We start from the raw sequence: 26,301 nt of genomic DNA on the forward strand, positions 1-26,301 counted from the left end.
TTATACAGAATTCATTTTACCCACGGATTCATTAATTAGCCTGAAGAATTTAGGGAAGTGGGAGGTGCTCCTGTTCTAGAAGATCTTCTACCCATTACCAGATAGTGGTCAGAACGCCCTGGGATGTTCTTTCCGATTCTATTAGGGTCCATAATGACAGGAAACAAAGAAACTAGGAGAAACCTAGTCACAATGACTATGCCACTCACCTACCAATAAGCACCTACCTGCACCCCCCTCTCCCCTCTTCTCCAGTCTTTTTTTTTTTTTTTTTTTTCTCCTAATGGGAATTTCTGAGAAGGATAGGTCAGGGCCTGGAGCGATGAGCGGTTGTTTTAGGACACATAAATGCAAATAACGGGTATCTGATTTTCATTTAAGCAGGAGGAAGAAGAGAAAGTATGGGCACATATTTTTTTTTAAGCTTATTTAAAAAAAAAAAAAAGCTCAATTCTCTACCACAGTTAACTCTTTCTCACCCTGCCTTCTTAGAGCAGAGCGAAGGAAGTTCCAGTCGCCCGGGATGAAGTGACAGATTGCGGGCGCCGAGGATCGGCGCGCGGAGAAAGGCGGGGGGGGGGGGGGGGGGGGGAGTGAGCCCCGGGCTCGCACACAAAGGCGCGGAGTTCCCAGGCGGCGGGCGACCCTGCCGCGGACACCGCAGGACTCTGGGCGCAGCGACGCGCCAGGAAGCGCCTGAGGCTCTCCGGCCGCCCGGCCCCTCTGCCGGTGGCTGGGAGAACTTAGTCACCCGGAGCCCGAGCCCGACGAGCGTCCCGCAGCGAAGAGGCCGGGGACCTGGGGAGGGGAGGCACCCCGGGACCGGGGCGGCGGCGGGCCGGCGGGGAGGGCGCGGGGCGAGGGGCCGCTGGGGCAGCCGAAAGCCCCGGGCGGGCGGGCGGGCGGACGGAGTGGCAAGGTCTTCGAGGCGGGAGCGCACGGGCGTGCACCGAGGAAAAAAACTTGCGGCAGGAACTTCCTACCCAGGGAGAAGGAGCAGGAGAGAAGGAGGCAGGGAGAGACTTGCACTGTCTCAGTAACTTTCAAAACACCCCTTTCAGGAGATGAGGTAAGCCGGGGTTAGCCAACCCCGATTGGTTGTGAAATATCAGACAAACCCGGAGCCACTGTGGCTTTAAATGAGGCCAAGGAAATCTGTTTTTCTTACCCCAATACTTTTTTCCCCCCCCTCTCGCCCTTGCTCCCTCCCTCGTTCCTCCTTCCACCTCGCCGGGTCCCTCTCGGTCTTCCTTTCCTCGATCACCCCCCCAACCCTCCCCCCCCCACCACCCCTCGCCCGCCCTCCCCCATCTGATTAGGCGCGGACCGGGAAGGGTGGGAGGGGTGGGGGAAGCTCTCCCTTTAAGAGGCAGCTTGCAGTGACGAATTGTTGAAATTGCCATTGCAGGATGGCATGCCGCTATAAATTCATTGTTCCACCTCCTCGCATCTTCACAGCGCTCGCGCTGCTCTCCGCGCTCGCAGCGGCCGACTGGGGATGACGGCGGGCAGGACGACACTGCATCCGAAGGGACACGGACGCGCCGCTTCGCTGGCTGCCCGCAGGCCGCGCCTGGCATTTTTTGTTTCAATTTTTATGGCTTTTCTCCCTCTCTTTCTTCCTTTCCTCCTGGTTCTAGTAGAGTCAAGGACACCCACAGAATAAGAAAAGGACTGGGCTCCGGAGCTTGGAACCCCCGCTGCCGGCGGGTCCAGAGCAGCGAGGGGGCGGGAGGCCGCGCGCACCAGTTGCCAGCCTGGTGCGCGACACCATCCTTACTTTTTGTCGTGCACCGTTAGTGGCTGCATTGGGGGCTGGATTTGGGTTATTCCCCCCACCCCCTTTCCTTGTATTTGCGGAACCTCCACAACCCGGCGTCCCCCCCCCCTTTTTTTTTTCCTTTTTTTACCCCCCTTTTTTTTCCGGAGCACGCATCCAAACATTTTCCAAAGCAACAAAGAAAAGTTCGCACGCTGGCACCGAGGCCGGGACCGGCTGGCGCTGCCGCCAGGCCCTCCTCCCTCCGACACTTGACTCAGCCTTGCAAGCAAGTGTGTGTTGAGCCCCCCACCTCCCGCCCCGGTCACTTCCACACCGAGTAACAGATACCCATCAAGTCCCCGTCGCGCGGCCCCTCCCCGCGGGCGGCGCACTATGCTGCTCGGGTGGGCGTCCCTGCTGCTGTGCGCGCTCCGCCTGCCCCCGGTCGCGGCCGGCCCCGCCGCGGCACCTGCCCAGGATACAGCCGGGCAGCCTCGGGCTGCCGCAGCGGCCGCCCAGCCCCGCGGGCGGCAGGGGGAGGAGGCGCAGGAGCGGGCCGAGCCTCTGGGCCACCCGCACCCCCTGGCGCCGCAGCGCAGGAGCGGCGGGCTGGTGCACAACATCGACCAGATCTACGCCGGCGGCGGCAAGGTGGGCTACCTCGTCTACGCGGGCGGCCGGAGGTTCCTCCTGGACCTGGAGCGCGATGGCTCGCTGGGCGCCGCTGGCTTTGCGCCCGCGGGAAGCGGTCCGGGTGCCAGCCGGCGCCACCGGGACCACTGCTTCCACCGCGGCACCGTGGACGGCAGCCCCCGCTCCCTGGCTGTCTTTGACCTCTGCGGCGGGCTCGACGGCTTCTTCGCGGTGAAGCACGCGCGCTACACCCTGAAGCCGCTGCTGCGCGGGCCCCGGGCCGAGGCAGAGGCCGGGCGAGTGTACGGAGATGGGTCCTCGCGGGTCCTGCACGTCTACACCCGCGAGGGCTTCAGCTTTGAGGCAGTGCCGCCGCGCGCTAGCTGCGAGACTCCCGCGTCGCCGCCAGGGCCTCGCGAGCGCCCCCCGGCGCACGGCGCCCCAGGCCCACGCTGGGAGCTGGCCCCGCAGTTCCCGGACCAGACGGTTCCCTCCTCCGAAGGGACCCAGGGACCCCAGACGTGGTGGCGGCGGCGGCGCCGCTCCATCTCCCGGGCCCGCCAGGTGGAGCTTCTCCTGGTGGCTGACGCGTCCATGGCGCGGATGTACGGCCGGGGCCTGCAGCACTATCTGCTGACCCTGGCCTCCATCGCCAACCGGCTGTACAGCCACGCCAGCATCGAGAACCACATCCGCCTGGCCGTGGTGAAGGTGGTGGTGCTGGGTGACAAGGACAAGAGCCTGGAGGTGAGCAAGAACGCGGCCACCACGCTCAAGAACTTTTGCAAGTGGCAGCATCAGCACAACCAGCTGGAGGATGACCACGAGGAGCATCACGACGCGGCCATTCTGTTCACGCGGGAGGTGAGTCCAACCTGCGTGGGTGGTCCGAGCGCCCGTGGAAGGAGGTGGGTCAGAGGTTCAGCCTTGCTGACCGCCTGGCTTCTCCCACACGCCGCCTGCCGCTGCGGATTTGCCGGAGTGCTCCTTGCAGGATAACCCAGCTAGCCTGCAGCCCTGCTCGCGTGGTCTGGGTGTCCCCAGAAGCAATCCCTGCCTTGAATGGCTAGACCTGCGTAGACGATCAATCAGGCTGGATGTCTCTAGTCTGAGATATGGTGTCCTAGAGGCACAAATAGGATAAGAAGGGACTAGAATGGTTGAGAAAACGTACAGAGCTAAGTGGGAGAAGGAGAAAAGCAAATCTTTTTTTTTTTTTTTTTTTTTTTTTAGTGTTTGTTTTTGAGAGAGAGAGAGTGTGAGGAGGGCAGAGGCAGAGAGAGTGGGAGACACAGAATCTGAAGCAGGCTCCAGACTCTGAGCTGTCAGCACAGAGCCCGATGCGGGATTTGAACTCTTGGACCGGGAGATCATGACCTGCACTGAACTGGGACGCTTAACTGACTGAGGCACCCAGGCACCTCAAAAGCAAATTTATCTTTGGAATGGGTGGCCTTTCTTCCTTCCTTCCTTCCTTCCTTCCTTTCTTTCTTTCTTTCTTTCTTTCTTTCTTTCTTTCTTTCTTCCTTCCTTCCTTCCTTCCTTCCTTCCTTCCTTCCATTTCTTCCTCCTCCTCCTCCTTTTCTTCTTCCTCTTCTTTCTCCTCCTCCTCCCTCTTCTGCTTTTGTGGGGGTGGGGAAGGGGGATCTTCCACCTCTCAGTGAGCCTAAATATACAACTTGGTGCAACCTCATGGGAGGGGCTTGTTGGTTCATCCGTTGTAGCCACTTTCATCCATGACCTCTCATTGTCAACGTCCATACTTCCTTACTGGAACCACTCCTGTGGCATAAGCTGAGGAAAGACTTTTCAAAGGAAAGACTCTTTTTCTAGTTTGCCTTTTTAAGGACGTTCTTACGTGTCCACCTTGGTGAATTTTTGTTTCTGGTAAGGAAGGGATTCGGGAGGGCAAGGAGGATAACCCAGTCTTGTCAGGATGCTTAGTGCCTCCTTTGCCTCGTCCTCCAGTCAGGCACTGCCTGTCCCTCCGGAGCTGCCAGCGAAGGGTCACATCCAGCTTGCATGTTTGCGTTTTGGATGAACATGTTTCTGAAGCCCCAGTGTGGAAAGACCTGGGCAAAGAGTCAAGACACGAGGAAGGAATGCTTTCCCAGGATTTCCCTGTTTTAAGGAGATGGTTAAAGGGGAAGGAAAGAAACTGATCTCTATAGGCCGGAGGTTCTGGGAAGAACACAATATCTATTTGCTCAATCATTCAGTCCCCACCTAAATGTGACATTCAGACACGGAGCCTGGGCTGGTTTTGAGCCTGGCTTCCTCAGAGCTCTGAGCCTGCTTCATGACTGTGCTCTGATTGGCAGTTTTAAGTCCTGCCTCTCAGCTGCCTGGTAAGAATTGCCTTTGAAAGCTCATTCTTTAAGTATTTGGGATCCACCCAGGGTAGCTGAAGGATTTGAAAGTTTGAAATATCATGCAAATGCATGGTATGAAATGGAGTGCCCAGAGCTAGGATAGAAGATGCCATGATGGCTTGCAGGCTTTAGAATCACAGGGCTCCACCACCTAATTCTCTGTTTTTACCAAGGCACCCCTGGTATGAAGGAAAAGTGTCGACAAATTTGGAATGGAGAAACACTTGTGGTCCATGGGGGGGGGGGGGGGGGCATAAATGTAAACCACATGTAAACAAAGATGCCAGAGGGCAACAGTTTAGGAAGAACCTGGCAGGACATGAGGCTACGCACGATGGAAAATCTTCCTTCTCATTAAGTGATCTAAAAACCATCCTGTAATTTCTCTGCGCTACATTAATCTTTGAAATGGAAGAACATTCGTTTTGTAGCCTTCTGTATGGAGTGAACTTCTCCTGTAAAACTAGTCCTTTTTTATTTGGTTTCCAAGACTTTTTTTTTTTCTTGTAAGCAATTTTCCACGTCTGGATTTCTTGCTCTGCTGCATCGTAAGAAGCTGCCAAGAAGAAGGCTTCAGAGAGTTTATGGAAGGAAGTTCTCTAGAGACAGAGGAAAAAATACTTTTGTAGGCACACTACTCCAAATGAGTAGGTCATTTTAATAGTTCACTTTCATTTTGGAATACAAATGCACGTTCCATAATTTTTAAAACAAACAAAAATTAATAGAAGACCCCATTACTCCCTACCTCCTCCTGCCCCATAATTTTCCTAATTGCTTCCCAGAAAGAAAAAAAAAAAAGGGAAATCCGTTAGTGGTTCTAAATGATCTGCCTATTGCTTTTCTGGATTTGTGTTTTATTTGGGGAGTTAACAATTCCTATTTTCCAAGCTCTGAAACCTATCAGTACGTTTTAAGTAGATAAAAGCAAGGGACCAAGAGATTAATGGTCTATCTTAATGTTAACAAGGATTGTAATAACATAACATTTTCCAAAGGAGTCTGCACATGGAAAATATTTTATGTGGGCCCTCCGTCGCCTCCCTGCCAAGCAGAAGCATACTTTTGGTAAAACGAATCTCACTTAGGTTGTGGTTGGCCCTCTGGTATATACATCTAACTTGAGAAGAACCAAATACTTGAAAAGCATGTGTATTGTGACTATATAGACTTAATTTCAAAGAATGCTGTTCACTGGGGGGCTGAGAAAAATATGACAAGACCCTTAGGCAGCATCCAGTAAGAGTACCTTGAAATGTAAAGTTAAACTCCACCTAATGCTTCAGAATGTGAGAAATAAGGGGACGAGAGCAGAAATCATCTGAGCCCTTCCACCGTGGAAATCAGGTACCCTAAGACCTAAGAGAAACGTTCATGGCTTTTTTTTCTTCTCTTCAATGAGAAATACCCGAAGTTGGCACCTGGAACCTACTTTTACAACTCTGTTTTGAATGTAAGAAGTACGTTGCTTAGCAACCAGACGCCAAGCCATCAAATCCATGTTTTGATGGGCTCTGAGAACCGTTCAAATTTTGTGTCCAGATGTCTTCTCTTAAATTGCTTGTTTTTCAGGCACGAAGCGAATGTGTGAGGATATGTTTTCCACCCCTGTTTACTGGCCCGGGCCACCTTGAACGTTGTGTCTGGGAGTCAGCAGAATGGTGCTAGTAATTCATTTACCTGGCACTCTAATTAGAGAAACTTAGCACCAGTCAATTTTCTGGCAGAGGAACCATTTTCATCCTGGAATAGCGCTCATGCTGGAATTCGCACCCCTTCTGCCATCAAACAGTAGACATCTGATCTCCCCAGGATTTCGTTTGGCTTTCCAGAATCTTTTCCTTGTCCCCTGGTTTCCTCTTTTGTTTTAAAATAGGTCTTTAAAGACAGTCTCTTAAACCCATTTAGGAGACCACACACTCTTCTTTGGGAACAAATGTCCTACCTGCAGGATGATAAAATTGGAGACTGTTTAAGACCCCCCTCATCCCAAACTTAACATGGATCGAAAGCATTCGACTGAAAATGAACCAGCTACAGACTGTGCAATATACAAGGTGCACTCGCCTTCATTAGTTATCGCTCTGCGAGTTAATAGGCAATTGTCTCTCAGCTAACACCTCTCCGTATGTTCTGCTCTGCAGTGCTGAGAAATGAGAGAGCATTTCTCCTCCAGCAGCCAGCCCCTTGTTAGCTTGTGACAATAGGGAGCCCTAACGGGTGACCTGAAGCTAGGAGGAAGAAGGATGTGCTGTTTCTTACTTGCTTGCTGACTAGATTGACTAATCCACTTGCCCATCTGAGTTCAAATCCCATTTAAAGTCCAAAGTGAACTCTTAGCCAGGGTTCCTAGCCTGTATAGATCAATCCTAATCAATAAACATCTAAATAACTCAGAAATGGGAAGACTGGGAGCAGATTAAGCAGCTGTAGTTGACATTTTAAAAACAAATGTAGGGGTGCCTGGATGGCTCAATCAGTTAGCTCTTAGACTCTTGGTTTCAGCTCAGGTCGTGAGCTCATAGTTCATGAGTTCGAGCCCCGCATCAACAGCACAGAGCCTGCTTGTGATTCTCTGTCTCCCCCACCCCCTCTATGCCCCTTTCAAAAATAAATAAATAGACATTTAAAAAAATTTGTTGGATACCCGGGTGGCTCAGTTGGTTAAGCGTCAGACTTTGGCTTAGCTCATGATCTCACAGTTAGTGAGTTGGAGCCCTGCATTGGGCTCTGTGCTAACAGCTGGGAGCCTGGATCCTGCTTCAGATTCTGTCCCCCTCTCTCTCTGCCCCTTCCCCCCTCAAAAATAAATAAACATTAAAAAGAAAAAAACAAATGTGAGTTGCAAATTGCTAAGAGAATAGACCTAAAGGTTCTCATCACAAGAAAAAAAAAACTTAACTATGCATAGTGATGGATATTAACCAGACTTATTGTGGTGACCATTTCACAACATATACATATATCAGATCCTCATGTTGTGCACCTAAAACTAATACAAGTCAATTATATCTCAATTGATAAATAAACCGATAAATACAGTGAAGAATATTCTAAAAAATCTAAGGTTCGTTACAGACAATATACCAAAACACACAGGACTTATGTAATTACTGTCTCTCTGTCTCTGTCTCTGTCTCTGTCTCTCTCTGTCTCTCTCTCTCTCTCTCTCTCACTTTTGGCGCATGGATATGAATACCTTCTATGTGTGAGGCACTCATTGATGCAACTGAATGCAGCATACGTGGAATATACCTGTTCCCTGCCCAACTGGGCTTATCACCAAGGGAAAGGCAGCAGGTGCACGCATATATCACTCTAATTAAGGAAAATTTGGGTAAATGTTGTGACCAAGTTATAAACAAAGTATGTGAAAAGAGAAGGGAGGAATAATCAATTCTGCCCATAGATCTTAACATAATGGCATTGTGTATGTGATATCATGCTATCATTGTGTTATACAACCAAAATATCATCATAATTGGGCAGATGAAGACATTAATGAAAAGAAATAGTCTTCTAAGAGTAATAACTGACAAGTGGCAGAGAGAGAACGTAGTCCTAATGCTCTCTAAACGAAATAGTATGACTAATTTAGTCAGACAGTCAGTATGTTCCTAATAAACAGAGAGGGATTCAGAAATTTAAAATGTGACCCCTTTCCTAAGGATCTGTCCCAGGAAACAGACAAGGAAATGGATAATTGCTATATAGCATGATGATTTTTATGACACATGTGCCCATGAGATATCATGCAAATGCGTTAGAAGGTTGCCTAACCCAGCTGAGTTCAATTTGGAAGAAGTCTCAGAGTTAACCAGACCGTAAGGAGGAAGTAGGCGTTGCAAACTTGCCCCGCTGTCATGTGCAATGGCCCAGGGACAAAAGGGGTTGGAAGTGATACAGCACACAATACGAAGGCAGAGGTTGATAGAGTCTAGTCTAGAGAAGACGATGACAACTAGATTATAGAAGAAATTGTGTGTCATGTGTATCTAGTCTGTTCAGGCTGCTATAAAAAAATATATATACCATAGATTGGGGGGCTTAAACAACAGAAACATTTTCTTACAGTTCTGGAGCCTGGGAAGTCCAGGATCCAGGTTCCAACCTATTCAGTTTTTGGTGAGAGATCTCTTCCTGCCACGTTTTCGCTGTATGCTCACATGGCCTTTCTTCCAGGGTCCGGCATTGATGGTTGGAGGGGAGAGGAGAGAGAGGAGATTTCAATGTCTTTTGTTTGAAGGACACTAATCCTATTGGATTAGGGCTCCACCCTTATGATCTTATTTAACCTTAATTACCTTCTTTTTGGCCTTACCTCCAAATACAGTCACATTGGGGATTAAGGCTTCAGCATACGAATTTGAGGTTTTGGGGGAGACACAAGTCAGTTCAAAGCACCACACTTAAGATTTTATTTTATTTAAAAAATTTTTTTTTCAACGTTTATTTTTGGGACAGAGAGAGACCGAGCATGAACGGGGGAGGGGCAGAGAGAGAGGGAGACACAGAATCGGAAACAGGCTCCAGGCTCTGAGCCATCAGCCCAGAGCCCAACGCGGGGCTCGAACTCACGGACCGTGAGATCGTGACCTGGCTGAAGTCGGACGCTTAACCGACTGAGCCACCCAGGCGCCCCAAGATTTTAAGTTGTTAATTAAATCCAATGGTAATCTACGGATGTAAAACGGCCGTGACCAGGAGTATGTTCTGGGATGAGCCTTCCAGCGGGAGTAGTTGGACTCAATCCAGGGGGAGCTGTTGCAGGCTCCATCAGTAACCTTCAAAAGGAGACTTGAGATAATCAAAATGAAAAGAATGGCATTAGCAATACAGAAGCAGGCACCAAATCAAGAGATTTTAAAATGAGGTGGCTGTGAGTTAATTAGCCTTTTCCAACAGAAGGAGTGCTTGGGCTAAGGTTTGGCCCCAAAATGTTGATAAGATATGCAGGAAATAGCGGACAAGAGGGGACATGACAGTGCAGTGGAGGCTGACAGGAAGCCTGGCTTGCAGGTTGAATGCCATGCTAATCAGATCTGGGCTCTGGAAGGTAACTGACTGCTGCGTACAGGCAGGGCAGTTACATGAGACAAAGGGACCACTTAGAAGCCTCAGATGATGGTACAGGCAGGAAGCCATAATGGAAGGAAGAGGAGGAGACATTTGGTAGGTGGGATCAGTGACTTAGGTGACCAATCAGATGTGGTAGGGGGGAGAGAGAGAGAGAGAGAGAGAGAGAGAGAGAGAGAAAGAAAGTACAAGTAAATGAAGTCCAGGTTTCTTATCCAGCCCTTCCATTTTCTTCTTTTCTGGAATATCTTTCTCAGTGCTTTTATACATTTAGTATGCTTCTAAATTGCTGAGTTTTACTGAACACACTGTAGAGATAAAGACCATGCTGCATTATTTGTTGTAGGAAAGAATTTGCTTGATCAGGCACAGGCTATAAATGTAAAAGGTAACAGAACTGTCAAGGAAAATATGTGTGATGCCTTACCAGTACCATGGTGAAGGTGGTTTAGGAATTGGGGCGTTTAGATGTGGGTTCAAATTTTGGCTTCACCCGTCTCAGGCTTGCAACTTGGGACACTGATTGCCCTGAGCTTTAATTTCTCCACCTATAAATTGGAGTGTTTCCATTTAATATCAACACAGGTAGAGCTGGAAAGACTTAGGGATCCCCTGGTCCAAAATTCCTTATGTTAATGATGAGGGAACTTTGTCTCAAAGCATTTAAACAACTTAGGTAATGACTCTGACTAGTAGTGTTAGAATTAAAAAGTGATCTGCGTTAAGGGTGCCTGGGTGGCTCAGTTGGTTAAAACTGACTCTTGATTTGGGCTCAGGTCAGCCCCGGGTCGTGTGGGACTCTGTGCTGACAGCTCAGAGTCTGGGATTCTCTCTCTCTCCCTCTCTCTCTCTCTCTGCTCCTCCCCTGCTTGCGAGCTCCCTCTATCTCTCTCTCTCTCTCAAAATAAATAAATAAAACCTTAAAAAAGCAGTGGTCTACTTTGCATTGACTGTGTCTAATCAGCTTCCATTCCTGTTCTCCAAAAGGACTCTCCCAAGCATTTCCTCCCCCTAACCTCCAGCTTGCTGCTTCCGTCTTTCCCTTCTTCTTACTTTACCTTTAGCAGACAAAATGTCCCATCTTGGAACTTGGGCCACACCATCTTTCCAGCTTCCCCTGATTGCCTTTCACCCGACAGATCCTACATTCTCCAGCCATGACAAGCTCCCTGTCATTCCCCCCAAACAGAGCCTGCCTTCTACCACCCCCTGATGTATTGACCAATCTTTCCTGGTTGGGATACCCCTCCTCTAAGACTTTCAGACTTCTATTCATCCCTCAGTATCAGTCACCTCCTTTGAGACACTTTTATTGATTCAGATTCATTCTCCATTCCCTCAAAAATCAGTTGTAATAGCATGTCACAATTTGCCTCCTTCTTGGCATATCTGTTTTGCTCACTAGATCGCGATGCTTCTTAAGGCCAAGATCAGATCTTATTTATTTATCACAGGGTCAGCACTGAGCACAGCGTCAGCAGATTGGGGGCACATCATAATTGTTTTAGGAATCGATGCATCTGGATCCATGGCCTCGGTATATTTGTATCACCTAGTTGTATCCAGAAGCATGGACAGAGATTGTATACCATGGGTCACCATAATGGTCAGACCAACAGACCCGATGAACCCAGTTTCACTTGAGATCTAAATCAAGACCTCTGCTATTGGGGATTGCTGTACAGGTGGCCAGAAAGGCAAATGACACCTCAAGAATTGGATGCACAGATAAGTCTGCATTATGGTGTATATGTTTGAATAGTACTTAAGACTAAAATATGTACCATGCAAGATGAATTCTTCTGTCTTAATCCCTTTTCGTAGGAATTGGGAAGTCAGACAGGCATCTTAGGCTTATTAATCCGTCTTCTGTGCCCTTCTCTTGAGCTCCATGCTTGCCCTTATGAGATGGTAATATTTATATAAACAGAAGTTGCTGGTATTTAACTCAGGATTCCATTGGACGAGGAACTCTCCCTTAATTGGGGCTGCCATTGCTGCAGGTGTGATGATGGCTGCTCTTCTTACCTTGTGTTGCTTTTTGGCTCCTTCCCGCAGCGCATTTATGCTGCATGAGAGGCCAGTCTCCCAGTCAAGGCAAGAAATCCCATGGCTCTCGCTATTCATTCCTCTTTGCACGTTCTCATGTCTTCTTGCTTCATTACTGACCACTGGGATTTGCTAAGGGGTCATTGGGACCAGTGGGTCAAGTGGGATTTGTACTATCTTCTGGGCATCTGCTTCTCCAGGTAGCATACTTTTCTGGCTCCCTCCCCCTGACTCCATCCCCAAGAATAGGTCTGGGGTGCTACTAGTCCTTCTAAATTTCATGATGAATCACAGATGCTGACACATTCATAATCCCCTAAACGGCCACATCTGGTGAGTGGTCACCGTGTCAATGACTTCCTTGTCAAGTCTTCATCGATCTTGTTGACCATCTAAGCTCTATTTTTGAGTTAGATCCAATGTCCCAGTCATATCTCCTGGCCTACACCACAAGCCACCTGTTAAGTTTCTGCATGCTTTTCCAACGTTTATATTTTACTAATCTTCCTTTGCAGTGCTATCTACACCATGGTGATAAGATCTGGATCCTGCATGAAAAGGGCCATCTTTAACATAACAAAACTATAACGTACCTTCAGGTCTACACTGACCAAGCAGAAACTCTTATTAGCAGTTTTCACTTAATTACCTTTTATGTGGATAGTATGTATGAGTCACCATTTTTTCAATATCCCCTGCCTCCAGATCCAGAAGACAGATAGGTGGAGGGATGGATGGATGGATAATAGAGATAGATATAGATAGATAGATAGATAGATAGATAGACAGATAGGTGCTATCGCCCCCTTGTCTCCTTACTCCTAATCTGAAATAACATTTAAAAAAAATCCTACTAACTTCAAATAAAGTGTGCACCTGTAAATGTCATAAATCTCTACCACAAATTGGTATAGGTGTGATGTGCTGTATTCTCAGTAATTTGATGCACAAGTTGAGTTTTTACGCATTGGCATGAACATCGGATCACAACGAAATACAGACTTCTCGTTCGAAATCTTGGGGATGAAACTGTATCTGGGTTGCCAAGGTTTGCAATGCGTGAATGAAGTGGAGAGGTTGCCAGTTTACATAATTATAGTTACGAAATTATGTAAAGTATGGCCGTGTCATCAAGGGGTTTAATCAGTTGTGCTTACAAAAAGAAAAAAAAAAAAGAACAACTGCTTCTGTTCATAATTTTGGCACATGCACACATTTCTGTGGCAAAGGGCCAACTGCATTGAATGCAATTCACGGATAACAAGGAGAGTTGATAGCCTCTAATGAGCAATTGACACAAGCACACAGAGAGATATTAAGAATCCAGTTTAAACTTTGTTCAAAGCAGGAGGGCCATTTCCATTTGCTGTGACTCTTCATCTGAGCTGCTGAACGACATACGGAGTAAGAAGGGACAACAATTCCTGCATTTCGTTATTTGAAGATAACGACCCCCAACTTGTGACGATACACGTCACTCTGGGTTTACAAAAAATGTGTGCAGGGAAAGCCTGTCGTGTCTAGCAATGACAAGTGAGTCTTTGGTCTTGACGTGACTGAGATGATTGGAGAAAAACTGGATTGAAAATGTATTGTGCTATATTATTATCTCGAAGACTGATTATTATGCAAAAGCGTGTTCCAGTTTCAATTTTAAAAGCTACTAATTTGTTCTCAACAGCTGTAATTTGAGATCCCACGGGATGACATATGAGGATACACAGGAAACTTGGGGAGGCTATTGCTGGTTTGGGGACTTGATTCACCAAGGCTACTTGGCCGAGATTTCCACTGTCTGAAGCTATAATAACATGGAGGCAACAATGTAGTGCGTCACAGCTGGGATCTCATAATCTATGGAACACAATAAGGACCTGAAAGTGTAGAGAGAAGATCGTAGGGTATATGTTTTAAATATTCTTTACCTTGGTTAGATTTGTATGCAGCAAAATAGGGAAGAGTTAGATGACTATGTTGACATGGAGTGGGTAATGTTGGTTATGTAGTAAAAACATCGTGCACTGACTTCCTGGAACCTGCTGAGAGCTTTCTAGCATACCGTGTATGCTAGAAGGTGTGCAAGGTCTACGCTGCATCTGACTCTATGTCCCAGTTCACCTCAATTAAGCAAATGAACCAGACATTGTCGTAGTTGGGGATGCAAAGATAATAGCTATGATGGAAACAATACTTATTATCTCAACCGGTAAATAGTCATCTTTTATAATGGTATTAAAAAAAAACCTTTTTCTTCTGGAATTCATTTATGGCTCACTAGGATACTATCTTGCATTTGGGGATGTGGAAATACACAATGTTCATTAATTTTCATTGAAGACGGTGGTCAAACACAAGAAGTTCTGATGTCTCTTAATACTCAAATAGCATTTAAGGGAAAGCTTATTACAGATCGATCATGTACAAAATCCTGGCTTATATTTTCTCTTTATGCTTCATAACTTACAATTGTCTCGTGATGTCTCTTTCAGCTAACTCGATCATATTTAATGATCATTTTAATGGGATATGATCATGTTTTTCTTTGAGAAGCTTTTCAAAGCTATACAACTTCTCATCAGAAAAATGCTCCCACTCACTTCTATAAACACAATATATCGCGTATATTTTCCGCAGATTGATCAGGTTGAGAAACGCTGCATCGGATGCTATGAGTAAGAATGCATGCATTTTTGAAGACGTAACCAATGAAATTACAGCTGCATTTGGAAATGAAGAGCCAATCTTTCAAGGGATTACGCTTTTGGATTGCAATTTAGTTTCCTATTTGAGTTACTGATACACTTGTATTTTGCCACAAACACGTGGTTGCAGTTTGCCCCTGTGATGCAAAATAAATTATTAGGCCGGGCTTCTGATAAGCTTAGCATGACTTTCGGTCAGAATTTGAGGGCTTTGGTAAGCATGACTGTATGTGAAAGTGATCCTGCCCGTTAAGTGCCTGTGTATATGCTGTACCTCTTTGTGAGAGCCGAGGTTGCTATTGTAACGGACAAGCTACAATCCCAGGACTTCTTTTTAAATGCAGTTGAGTCCCATCCCCTCTGGGGCCAGGAGATGTTTAGAAGAGTCCATGCCACTAATCTGTCTTTGGAGCATTTCCAGAGCTGAACAGGTGATCCCATAAACCTATCCCCCTCTTGCTGTTTGGAGTGAGCAAGTGACTCGCCAAGGTGGCTCCTTCTGGATGTAAATTGATTTTAATGATTTCTTTCTTTCTCCCCGGCAGGATTTATGTGGGCATCATTCATGTGACACCCTGGGAATGGCAGACGTTGGGACCATATGTTCCCCGGAGCGCAGCTGTGCTGTGATTGAAGATGATGGCCTCCATGCGGCTTTCACCGTGGCTCACGAAATTGGTATGCAGCGCCTTATTCTCTTCCCTCGCCAAATCAAACACTTGTAACAGCTGCAACGGGAACCAAAATACTTGGCAATTAATTCCAGATCTCTCCAGGTTCAGATGTACTGCTGGGGATTAAATGTGTTTATATTTGCACTTGTAGGGTTAACTGGTTAGGGAGAAGGAAGGCACAGTCGGGCACACAGGAGATGTTGCCTGTGGACAGTGTCATTTAAACGTCTAAGAGAAGTTTGCGACAGCTACTGTCCTGTGACGTGTATCCATCAATGACTCTGAGATGGAATTTGTCACAGTTGACTATGAAATGCAGCGAGGTGCCTCTTGAAAGTTACCCAAGAGTCTCCGGACTCCTCCAGGGCTAATCAGTTTTGCACAGAGATTTGTCATGTTTATTCCACTGTGAGCGATAATAGCTCCTGTCAAAGGTAAATAATAGCTTATAACAAACAGTCCTATCTCGTCTTTAATAACAAAGACAAACTGAGACCAACAGTCCACAGGGTTTGTCTTCAAATGTCACCCGATTTGTGTGTTATAAGAGACACGTCTAAATCTTAAGATTGGGAATTTAGGACGGAGTTAATTGTTGAAAAATATCCCAGCAGTTAGGAAATGTGTTTCCCGGGCAGTGACCTAGGTTCCTAGGTATATGAGTACTTTAGTATTTAGAATTAGATATTAGAATCAGACACATCTGGGCTCAATTCTTCCTAAAGTACTTTCTGCTGTGTCACATTGGTCTTACTATTTAAATTCTCAAAGCTTGTTTTCATATCTGAAGTATAGGAATAATGGTGCCGATTTCATGGAGTTATTTTGGGGTCCAAATTGGGTAGGTTACAGACACCAGCTGTTATTTATAACCACATATGCTTCTGTTTTGCTTCTTAGGTAGCACATTCATTTAACGTTAGACGTATGGCTCACCTTTTAGCATCATCTTCTTGGGAGCAGAGTATGCTTTGATACTTTTTTGCTCTATTTCTCTTAAACAGATTGAGGTTTTTAACCTAAAACTGTAATTCTTAAACAGAAATTAAAAGCTGCTTTTTCACATTCCTAGTAGGCAGAGAACATTTCACAGAGGGCAGGTTTCTGGCTGCTGTGTTTTCCTTGGAGAGTCAAATAACTTCAAATCAGAGATGTAATTGTGTAAGTCAGCACAATGCAACAGTGAAGTGGAAATCAGTGGTTAAATTTCAATTCTTAAGTATTAATCACGACTCCAATTTTCTCCACTGACACTCTTCTTACTATCTAAGGAAAAAAAAACAGCACACGGACATAAAAGCCTTAACATAAATAACCACCTTATGGCATCACTGATAATAATTTAATTTATACATTAATTGGGCATCTGTAGCCTCCAGACGGAGTCTCATCTCGGCCTCCGTGGTCTCTGATTTGTCTCACGCAAGAGATTCAGACACTGAGTCTCCATTTCTTGTCTGTAACGTGGGCTAATGATGAGATGTGTGCTACTTTAAAAGACCTGGCAATGGGGCACCTGGGTGGCTCAGTCGGTTGAGCGTCCGACTTCGGCTCAGGTCATGATCTTGCGGTCTGTGAGTTCGAGCCCCGCTCGGGCTCTGTGCTGACAGCTCAGAGCCTGGAGCCTGCTTCTGATTCTCTGCTCCCCCTCTCTCTCCGCCCCACCCCTGCTGTACTCTGTCTCTCTCTGTCTTTCAAAAATGAATAAACATTAAAAAAAAAAAAAAGACCTGGCAAGCCTGAAAAGGTTTTTAAAACACATATGCTATTTGAGCTCTCAGAGCTGGGAATATGTCTTTACCTCTCTCTCATTTATACCTATTAAGCTGATAATGATACAGCCTAATATAGATCCTTAATCAGTATTTATTACCTATAGACGGATGTGCACGAGTGAGTAAGTGGGAAAAACACAAGAGCTGCCCAAGGCAACATTCTGAACGTGCAGCAGAAGCTAAGAAGAATTAGCCCAAATGCTCCAGAGGATTATCATTAAGCAGAGATGATTTTGAAAGTACACCAGTAGTTAATCACCATTATTCAGAGCGATGGAAGTTCCGAAAGAAAGGTTCTGTATCTGTGGGTAGGCAGAGGCTGCTTCATCTCAGACTCTGTGAGTAAGTGACACTGTTGGATTGTGACATCAGCCATCCGTAAGATTATGAGCCCTACATCCTGATCTTCTAAAGAAGAGATTACAAAGTTCTTGAAGGAAGGGCTATTTCTCCCTTTAATCCTGCAATGGGCTGTTATCACGCATTGCTAGCATTTGGGAGGTTTCTCTGCAAGAGTATCGCTGTGGCAGTAAAGTAAGTCTCTTTGGGGATGCATTAGACTCTCAAGACAACTGGGCTGGCATGAAGAACCTTCTGGCATCACCTTTCCCAGCCTTCCTGAATTCCTAAACCAAGGGTAAACGTGGGCAGGCCCAGCAGCCTGAGAAGTAGGAAGACAGGTGCTGATGAGAACAAATGTTTTATTAAAGCTGTATATGTACAATAAGGACTTTTCTTAATGGTACAGTATTGGGCAGTTTTACAAGGGAACAATGATGGAGAAGTATAGGCTTCTATGCGAAAAACTCAAGCCCAAATCTTTGATTATATGACCATGCCCTCTGTTCCCTTTAATTTCTTGGTTGGGTCATCTCTGTTTCCTTCTTTAGAATTCTCTATAATCCATTCTTCAGTCAAACACTGCCCACTTAATCTATCTTTCTGCATTACATATAGCTTAATCTGAGAAATTTAAGATCTGGGGATAAGGGGATATGGACTTAATTTTCCTTTTGCAAAGGGATCTGGCTTGCATTCTCTTTATTTTCTAATTGCTTTATTATTCTTTAATTTCACCTCTTGCCTAGATATTGTGAACATATGTTATAAAGTACGAGCCTTAAAGAAATTAGAGACAATAACCCCACAAAATATTTCCTCATCATCTGTCTGTTATTTCAGTCTTGCCTCTGCAGCCAGTGTGATCTTTGGTAATGCCACTCGCTGAGCTGTTTCCGGCACTTTATTTTTAGATTGTTGCATGAAACCATGGGTCTGAGCTAACCATGCTCTGGATTCTAATTCCACTTCATTCTTCTCGTGTGATTTCTTCCCTTCCTTTTATTAGACATTTACCACTTTCCAGATTGGGAGGTTATATATATAGGCTGTGGACAGTGGTAAAGTGACCTCAGTTTTTGCTAGAGTGCTTTGAAATCTGCTTGAGAACATTCCAAAATGTGCAGTTTGCTTCATGCACACAGACTGTGGAGGTATGTTACTGTGCTCCAAGCATAAGCCGTGAAGAAAATTTCTAGGCTGTTCCCATAATTTTTCTACTTTATTTCTTCTATAAGCAGTAAAAAGATATACAGTGAGACCTTGAAGTGCAAGTAACTTGGTCTGTGAGTGTTTCACAAGATGAGCAAATAGGTCCAATAAATTTTAACTTGCTAACCGAGCGATGTCTTGCAATACAAGTAGTACATGAGGCTGAACATCGCATGATCACAACTGAGCCAGTGGTTCTTGAAATTCGCTTTGGGACACGAGTGCTTTGGATTACAAACGTGTTTGCCCAGAACGAATTATGTTCGCAAAGCAAGGTTTTACTGTATTTGATTAAGGAAAATGCTTTCGGGGTGCCTGTGGCTCCGTCGGATCTTGATTCCGATTCAGGTTGGGATTTCGCATCCTGTGAGTTCGAGCCCCAGGTCGGGCTCCACGCTGACAGTGCAGAGCCTGCTTGGGATTCTCTCTCTCCATTCTCTCTGCCCCTCCCCCACTCACTCTCTCTGTCTTGAAATGAACACACTTAATGTTTTTTTTAATTAAGGAAGGAAAAGAATAATGCTTCCATTAACGGACTTGAAGTTTCTCACGCTATGCCCCACCACTGCGTATTTCTGTACCTAGTGGTTTAAAATACAGAGTCAGATTTGAATCACAATTTTCTTTGGTCTTGTATCCCCTCTATCTAAAATGTTTCCGAACTTGAAAATTAACGTGAAGTACTTGAACTAGCCTGAAGGACCCATCTTACAGCTTCTCTGTCCATCAGGCTAAAATCAGAGTGGCTTCAATGAACAATTCTGAAAAGTGACTCTTTCCCTGGACCAGATATTAATGTGAACACTTCTCTTTTCCTGCTAATCGTTTCCATAAAAAGAGCTAGATTTTGGAGATACATAGTCTACTGATGCCAGTGCAGGCTTCTGGAAAATAGATTTTGATAAATATAGACCCTACACAGGCAATAATAATTTGTCTTCCTCCTTGCCATGTTTTGTGTATGTAAACATCGACTAAATTGTTCGGACATTTTAAGAAGTTGCTTTAAACTCTCGGGAACACAGTCCTCATCCGTGTGCCTTGAGTGGAGGCAAGAATGTAGTTATGGCCATTTTATAACCCAAGTGTGAACTGTGGAAAGTTTGCAAGTGAATGTAAGTTTACATTTTGAGTTTATATTTTTAACTTGTCAAACTTTTATTATTGGCTTGTAATAATAAAGATTTCACCTGTTGCACACATGGTTCTCCAAAATAATAATTTTATTGATGTTGGGCCAGCTCCCCATATGCGAAGGAGAACAATCTGATTTTATTTAGGCTAATGAAATCCATCATTTGCGAACTTGCTGAAGCTTTGCTTTATCGTAGTTAATTATAAAATGTGCTAAGGGAATCTCTCCACCGTGAAAGACTCCAAAATGCTTCCTGAGCTAAAGTCAGGCAACTTAAAAAGTCAAAGCCAAGTATTCAGCTGGAGGCTTAGGAAGTAAGTGGTGGAGACACGGCAGCCCGGCTGCCCCTGTTTTGCTGTGGTTAGAGGGAGTTCTTTGGTTGCGCTGATGTGTGTGACTGTGCTCCCAGAGATGATTAGATTAAACAAGGCCATGTTTTGAAAAGCTGCAGAGGCCCTCGAAACACCATAGACTGAAGCCAACACACAGAATCAGATGTCAGGACCAACTGTGAATGTGGAGTGAAAGGAAGCTAGGATTAAACTTGGATTTAAACCCGAACGTATAGCTTTAATCAACGTGAGCTAAATGTATTATTATTATTATTATTTTCTATCTAGTCTGGAGCCATACCACACTGTCATTCTTGGCCCCCGGATGAAAGGTGGAAATGGGTCTCGACTCTACGTCCCGCAGCAATGGGAGATTTAGGGTTTTTTGTGTGCCGGTTCTGTGTTTTCTGTATCCTATCCCAATTCCCATTTCTCTTGTGGAAGCCTCTAGATTGTCTGCCACATGTGTAGAAATCCAAGTTGAAGGTCACATAAAGAGTAAAGACATCACAAACTTGATGCATGATTTTTTCCCCCTCTAATGGTTAGCAAACGTCTCCTTCTCTCCTCAATTGTCTGTTAATATCCAAATTTATCAAAACTACTTAAGATTAGAGTACTCAAGAGCATAACAAAGCGAGGATATCAGTGAGAACAATAAAGTCAGCTCACAATCCCTGGGCCTTTGATACTTGTCAAGTGTATTTTCTAAGCACCTTGCATCTTTTATATTATTTGATCCTCACAAAATGCCATGGGGTAAGCACTATCAGTGAGTCACCCAAGAAAGGAAAAAACACAGAGATGTAAGCATCTTTAAGAAATTTCTAAACGTGCCCGAGGTCAACAGCTAGTATACTGCTAGGGTAAGACGTGAACCCAATTCACTTGGCTCTAAAACCCAAGATTTCGATGCTATCCTATAATGGTTCGTTAGTGTTGATCTTCCAGGAGATAATCCTGAATTTGGTTACAAAGGATTCAATATCCTTTGTATCCACAGCTAGCTAGAAGGCCCCCAAATTAAGTTTTCTTCCTTCCGAATTCTATAACTGATACACTTACCATTCATGCTTAACGTTTTGAAATGGGAGTTTGTAAGGGTTTTATCACTTCTGCATGAGGCTTTGCATTTGAATAGACATGTAGGATCCAGTTCCTGGAGCTCCTGGTTCTCTTCTTCAAGGATTCTGGATTCGGATCCCACGTGAGCTGTTGGCTCACTTTTCAACCCCTGGCAAGATGATCTTACACCTCAATAATCCCAGCTGGAAAATTAGGTAAAATAAAAACATGACCTCATTAAGAAACAGATGCTTCATCCGAGCTGTTCTTTCTTAAGTAAACACATTACAGAGCTTTTTGTGACTTTTTGTAGGATGTGGTGCTCTGTCCCCTTGTCCGTTGGTCAGCTTAGGGTCAAGATACAAGAGTTTGAAATGCTGTGTAATTTTCAGACCAAAGTTTAGAAAAACAACCCAATTTCCTTCCTGAGGTTAATATTATAAGTTAGCCCTAGTTGTAGAGTAACGCCTGAGCTGAATAAGACGCTGGACCAACATTTCCCTTTGTAGTAACGTGTCTCCACCCGGTGTGTATACATTTTCTCAGATTTACTAACATCAGAGTCATTTGTGAATTTAAGGAGGCAAGATACTCTTTAAGTCTATACTGTGAATATCAAAGATGAAATTTATTTAATGAGATCTCACTCATTTTGCCTTTAAAAAGACAATTACCATACTAGAGAAATTACTGGGTGACTAATTGTTTGCTATTTCTGAGATTAACAGTATAATTCAAACTCCTACCCTACAGACTTTGCTTTGACATAATTCACCATGAAATTTATTTCCTTGTGTAATCCAAATAAGCTCTTTCCAGAGCTTTGTGTGATGGGCACTCATGAGCAAGATTGTTGTATTTGTGATATGATCGAATGTCTATTAAGAATAGATAAGTATTCTCTCCAAAAGCATTTGCAATTTACATCTTGACTTTTAATAATGATCTCAAAGAACAAGAGGCAGTTCTGAAGTCCGTAGCACTTGGGAAAATATTGGATTACCCAGGTGCATTATTCTCCCAAGTTTCCTTCTGACTTCTGTAATACCTTTCATGTTCTTAGTTCATATATAAATACAAATGTCATTAACAAGTGCACTCACTACACAAGTGTGTTTGTTCCTTTCATTGCCTCCAGATTTGAGGTGAAAGGTTTCCAGCTACGTTAATCAAGAATTAAAGATTGACTGCATGGGGCGCCTGGGTGGCTCAGTCGGTTGAGCTTCCGACTTCGGCTCAGGTCATGATCTCACAGCTCGTGAGTTCGAGCCCCGCGTCAGGCTCTGTGCTGACAGCTCGGAGCCTGGAGCCTGCCTCAGATTCTGTGTCTCCCTCTCTCTCTGCCCCTCCCCCATTCATGCTCTGTCTCTGTCTCAAAAATAAATAAATGTTAAAAAAAATTAATAATAAAAAAAGAATTAAAGATCGCCTGCAAAAGATAGCCTTGTAAACAAGATGACTTAACGTAGTTAAAGCAAACTGCTCTTCAATCTTTTGCACGTCTACTAATTACAAATACTAATACTTCCAATTTTAATATTCATACGAACACTAATTCTTGCAAATGCAAATACTAATTCCTTCTTAAAGCGAGACTTTGGGACCTCTACTTGAAACCCTGACAGTGAGTTATCACCTTCTGTCTACTTTCTACGTTGTCTCTTCTCGGTAGGGGTTTGACTCTAGGAGCTTGGTTGAGCTTCTTCAGATCTCTTCTTTTACTTTCAAAACTGCCTTGACGACTCCTCACTCTTCTTTTCTTGCTTTCTTTTTTTTTTTTTAAGTTTATTTGCTTTGAGAGGGAGAAAGAGAGAGAGAAAGGGGGAAGGGCAGAGGGGGAGGGAGAGAAAGAATCCCAAGCAGGCTCCTCACTGTCAAGGTAGGGCACCACATAGAGCTCGATCTGAGGAACCCTGAGATCGTGACCTGAGCCGAGGCCAAGAGTCAGATGCTTGACCGACTGAGTTTCCCACGTGCCCTCCGCTCTTCTTTTCTACGGGGACTTTGGAAAGAAATACCTGGCTTTCCGAGGGTGAGAATTGCCTTTCTCTGTGGGTTCCTTGGTTCTATCACTCGGCCTCCTCCAAGGACTTCACCCCTCAACTAACTCTGCTCTGTATTGCTCTAAAGACTCCTCGTAAAATGCATTTTGATAAACCAACACCCTAAATTTAGGGGTTGTAAACATTTTCTCCACCAAGGCTTCATATGCTTCATTTGCCGTCTTAATCTCTGGGACACATTTGTGCAAATCCCAGCTGTGCTAATCCTGCTGAAGGCTGCTTCTCAGGGAAATGCTTCGTCTCTGCTCACATCTGCAATTTTCAACATCCCCGTGGGTGACTGATGAACGAATTCTCACTGGAAAAGGCAGATGTCCTAGGAGATCAGGGACATCGTGATCCATTCTAATTAAACCTTTCACAACACCGACTCGAAATGCATTATTGTCCGCTACGACATTATTATCTTAAGTTTCCTGGATTCTGGATTTTTCTATGTTAATAAGCGTTTAGTGCCATAGTGTGTGGTCTCTAATGTGAGTGTCCTTTTAAAATATCCTGCGCTTTTATATGTATCTTGGCATTTCAGGGCTCAGAGATATTGGCAAACCTCAGGCTGACATTAATGTCTTAGCATAATGATCGGGGGACTCAACATTTGAAAATACCACAACTTTTGCTGCTCACGGCCTTTAGTATGGCTGTCACGTCTCTCCTGAAGAGCATCCAAACATTCCTCACATTGATCTTCCATTTTAATTCCTGTCCAGCTCCTGAAGGGAAGTCACATGGGTCTCTCTCACTGTGCCCTGCTTCCAGCTATTGGAACTGACTGCCTGTTTCTGTGGGTGCTTAAATGTTCTTCGCGTTGGCCATGACTCCTATTGTCCTTTAGAGAGCATGCTTCTCCCAACCAGCCGACAGACTTTCTTCACGGAGAACAGAATATTCCTCCAAAGATTCTGTCTCTCCCTTGACCCCTAAGCCGTCCATTCCCGATTCACTGTTGCAGATCTTAGAAAATTCACGTCTTCTTTTAGCTCTTACTGAAGTGGAACTAGGCTTTGTTCCTGCTCAGAATGGCAATCTTTTCTGGTCGCCATATAAAAATTCCTTATACGTATCTTCGGCAGCAGCTAAGTTACACTGATAAATTAGGAAATTGATGGAGCGTAAGATTCACAATATCCTGCCAAGTGGCACGCCAAAAGATTCCTAAAACTGTAACAAAATATTTTTTTTGTTTTTTTAACGTTTATTCATTTTTGAGAGACAGAGACAGAGCATGAGCGGGGAAGGGGCAGAGAGAGAGGGACACATAGAATCCAAAGCAGGCTCCAGGCTCCGAGCTGTCAGCACAGACCCCAACATGGGGCTCAAACTCACAAACCATGAGATCATGACCTGAGCTGAAGTCGGATGCTCAACCGACTGAGCCACCCAGGCGCCCCACAAAATATTTTTAAATAAACTGTGGCTTGTAGAACTGAAATCTTTAAAAAAATTATATGTGTCGCTGTTCTATATGAAAGAAAAAATTGAGGTACTCTTCAGGGCTTCTCAAAGGTACTTTGGTATTTGCCACATGGTCTGTATTCTATTCTTTTTTTTTTCCTTTTTTTTAAGTTTTTTAAGAGAGAGAGAGTCCCATCCAGGCTCCGCACTATCAGCTCGGAGCCTGATGCAGGGCTTGAACTCACAAACTGTGAGGTCATAACCTGAGCCAAAATCTAAAGTTGGATGCTGACCCCACGGAGCCACCCGGGCGCCCCAGCCTGTATTGTAATTCAGAAGTCTGAAATTTACCCTCCAAAATCACCTGATGCTGTAATAAAAATTCATATGGAAAGTGTTATTTGTTTCGACACATTTGGAGGAAAAGACTATTGCTTTGTTAAATAGATCCGAATATCTTATGAAATAGAGTGTAAAACCTGGATTCAAATAAATGTTAAGTGGCAGAGGTCACCCTAGGCCACTTTCCCTCTCTCTCTTCTATGCCAGGGGGAAAAAAAAAACCCAAGTATGAAATTTCCACACAAATCTCACAGCGTTAGCTGATAAAGATTCTACGACGGAAAAGTTCAAGAAGCACAGAGTGCCTTCTCCACAAGTGTTCTTTGCACTAAGTAACTTGAAGCCATTTTGGACAGGACATGGTGAAAGGTCCTGTTTTTTTCAGAGCTGTGGGTTGCCTGAAGAAAACTCCATGTACCATCCAAAAACTGGACAACCCCTGCCCCCCCCCCCCCCGCCGTCTCCTTTTGCGTGTTATTTGGGACATACTTAACAGACTCTGATGCACATTCGTGCTACTGAGGAAATAAAACGTGAGAGCAGGAGGGTTTCCCACAGAAAACTTGCTAGGCTGGCAAATGCTATTGAAGTAAATAACTGTATAAATACCATAAAAATGTGGAGCTTTGGAAGGTCACTGAGCCCTGGCCACTTAATTTCAGCCACAACAGCAAGCAGCTGCTTGGTGGACAGTTTTGTTATGAGGTGTTGGTGATTTAACAAGTTGGCCCAAAGTAGCTGGAATGTGGAATGAAAGATTTCATCTCTGTTGGGTTTTACTGTTGTGCACTGAACTTTTTTGGGTTTTTTTTGTTGTTGTTGTTTTTTGGCAGAATGACCAAAGTCCCTGCCTTTGGCATCCGGGAACCCAATGCAGTCATCATTTTTCTATAGTATTTTATACACCCTTTTTTTGATCCTTTGTGTATGATTCTATGAAACTTTACCAAAAAAAAAGCTATTAGGATCTACTTGTCTACTTTTTCAGAGTCTCTACAAAATACTGTTCTGGAATTAAAAAAAAAAAAATTAGGGGCGCCTGGGTGGCTCAGTCAGTTGGGCGTCCGACTTCGGCTCAGGTCATGATCTCACGGTTCGTGGGTTCGAGCCCCGCGTCCAGCTCAGAGTCTGGAGCCTGCTTTGGATTCTGTGTCTCCCTCTCTCTCTGCCCCTCCGCTGTTCATGCTCTGTCTCTCTCTGTCTCAAAAATAAATTAAAAACATTAAAAAAATTAAAAAAAAATTTTAGATATCCTGGAGAATGTCATTTTATCCTTAGACTATGTGAAAATCTTATATAACAATAAAAAAAAAAAGACTAGATTATAAGAATGTGGTTGGGACACTGAGCTTGATAGACTGGAAATGGCAGCCTG

General features: G+C 44.8%; 1 protein-coding gene across 1 annotated transcript in view; it reads left to right on the top strand.

Annotated features, from left to right (window-relative positions):
* The first annotated feature begins 904 nt into the window (after positions 1 to 904).
* Positions 905 to 26,301, top strand: part of ADAMTS5 (ADAM metallopeptidase with thrombospondin type 1 motif 5) — a 51,004-nt gene continuing 25,607 nt past the window's right edge. The window contains 2 exon segments of the mRNA XM_043593797.1: positions 905 to 3,259; positions 15,140 to 15,272. Coding sequence (XP_043449732.1) covers positions 2,156 to 3,259; positions 15,140 to 15,272 — 1,237 coding nt within the window. The 5' untranslated portion in view covers positions 905 to 2,155.

Source organism: Prionailurus bengalensis, chromosome C2 (assembly GCF_016509475.1).
Source record: "Prionailurus bengalensis isolate Pbe53 chromosome C2, Fcat_Pben_1.1_paternal_pri, whole genome shotgun sequence".
Classification (NCBI taxonomy): Eukaryota; Metazoa; Chordata; class Mammalia; order Carnivora; family Felidae; genus Prionailurus; species Prionailurus bengalensis.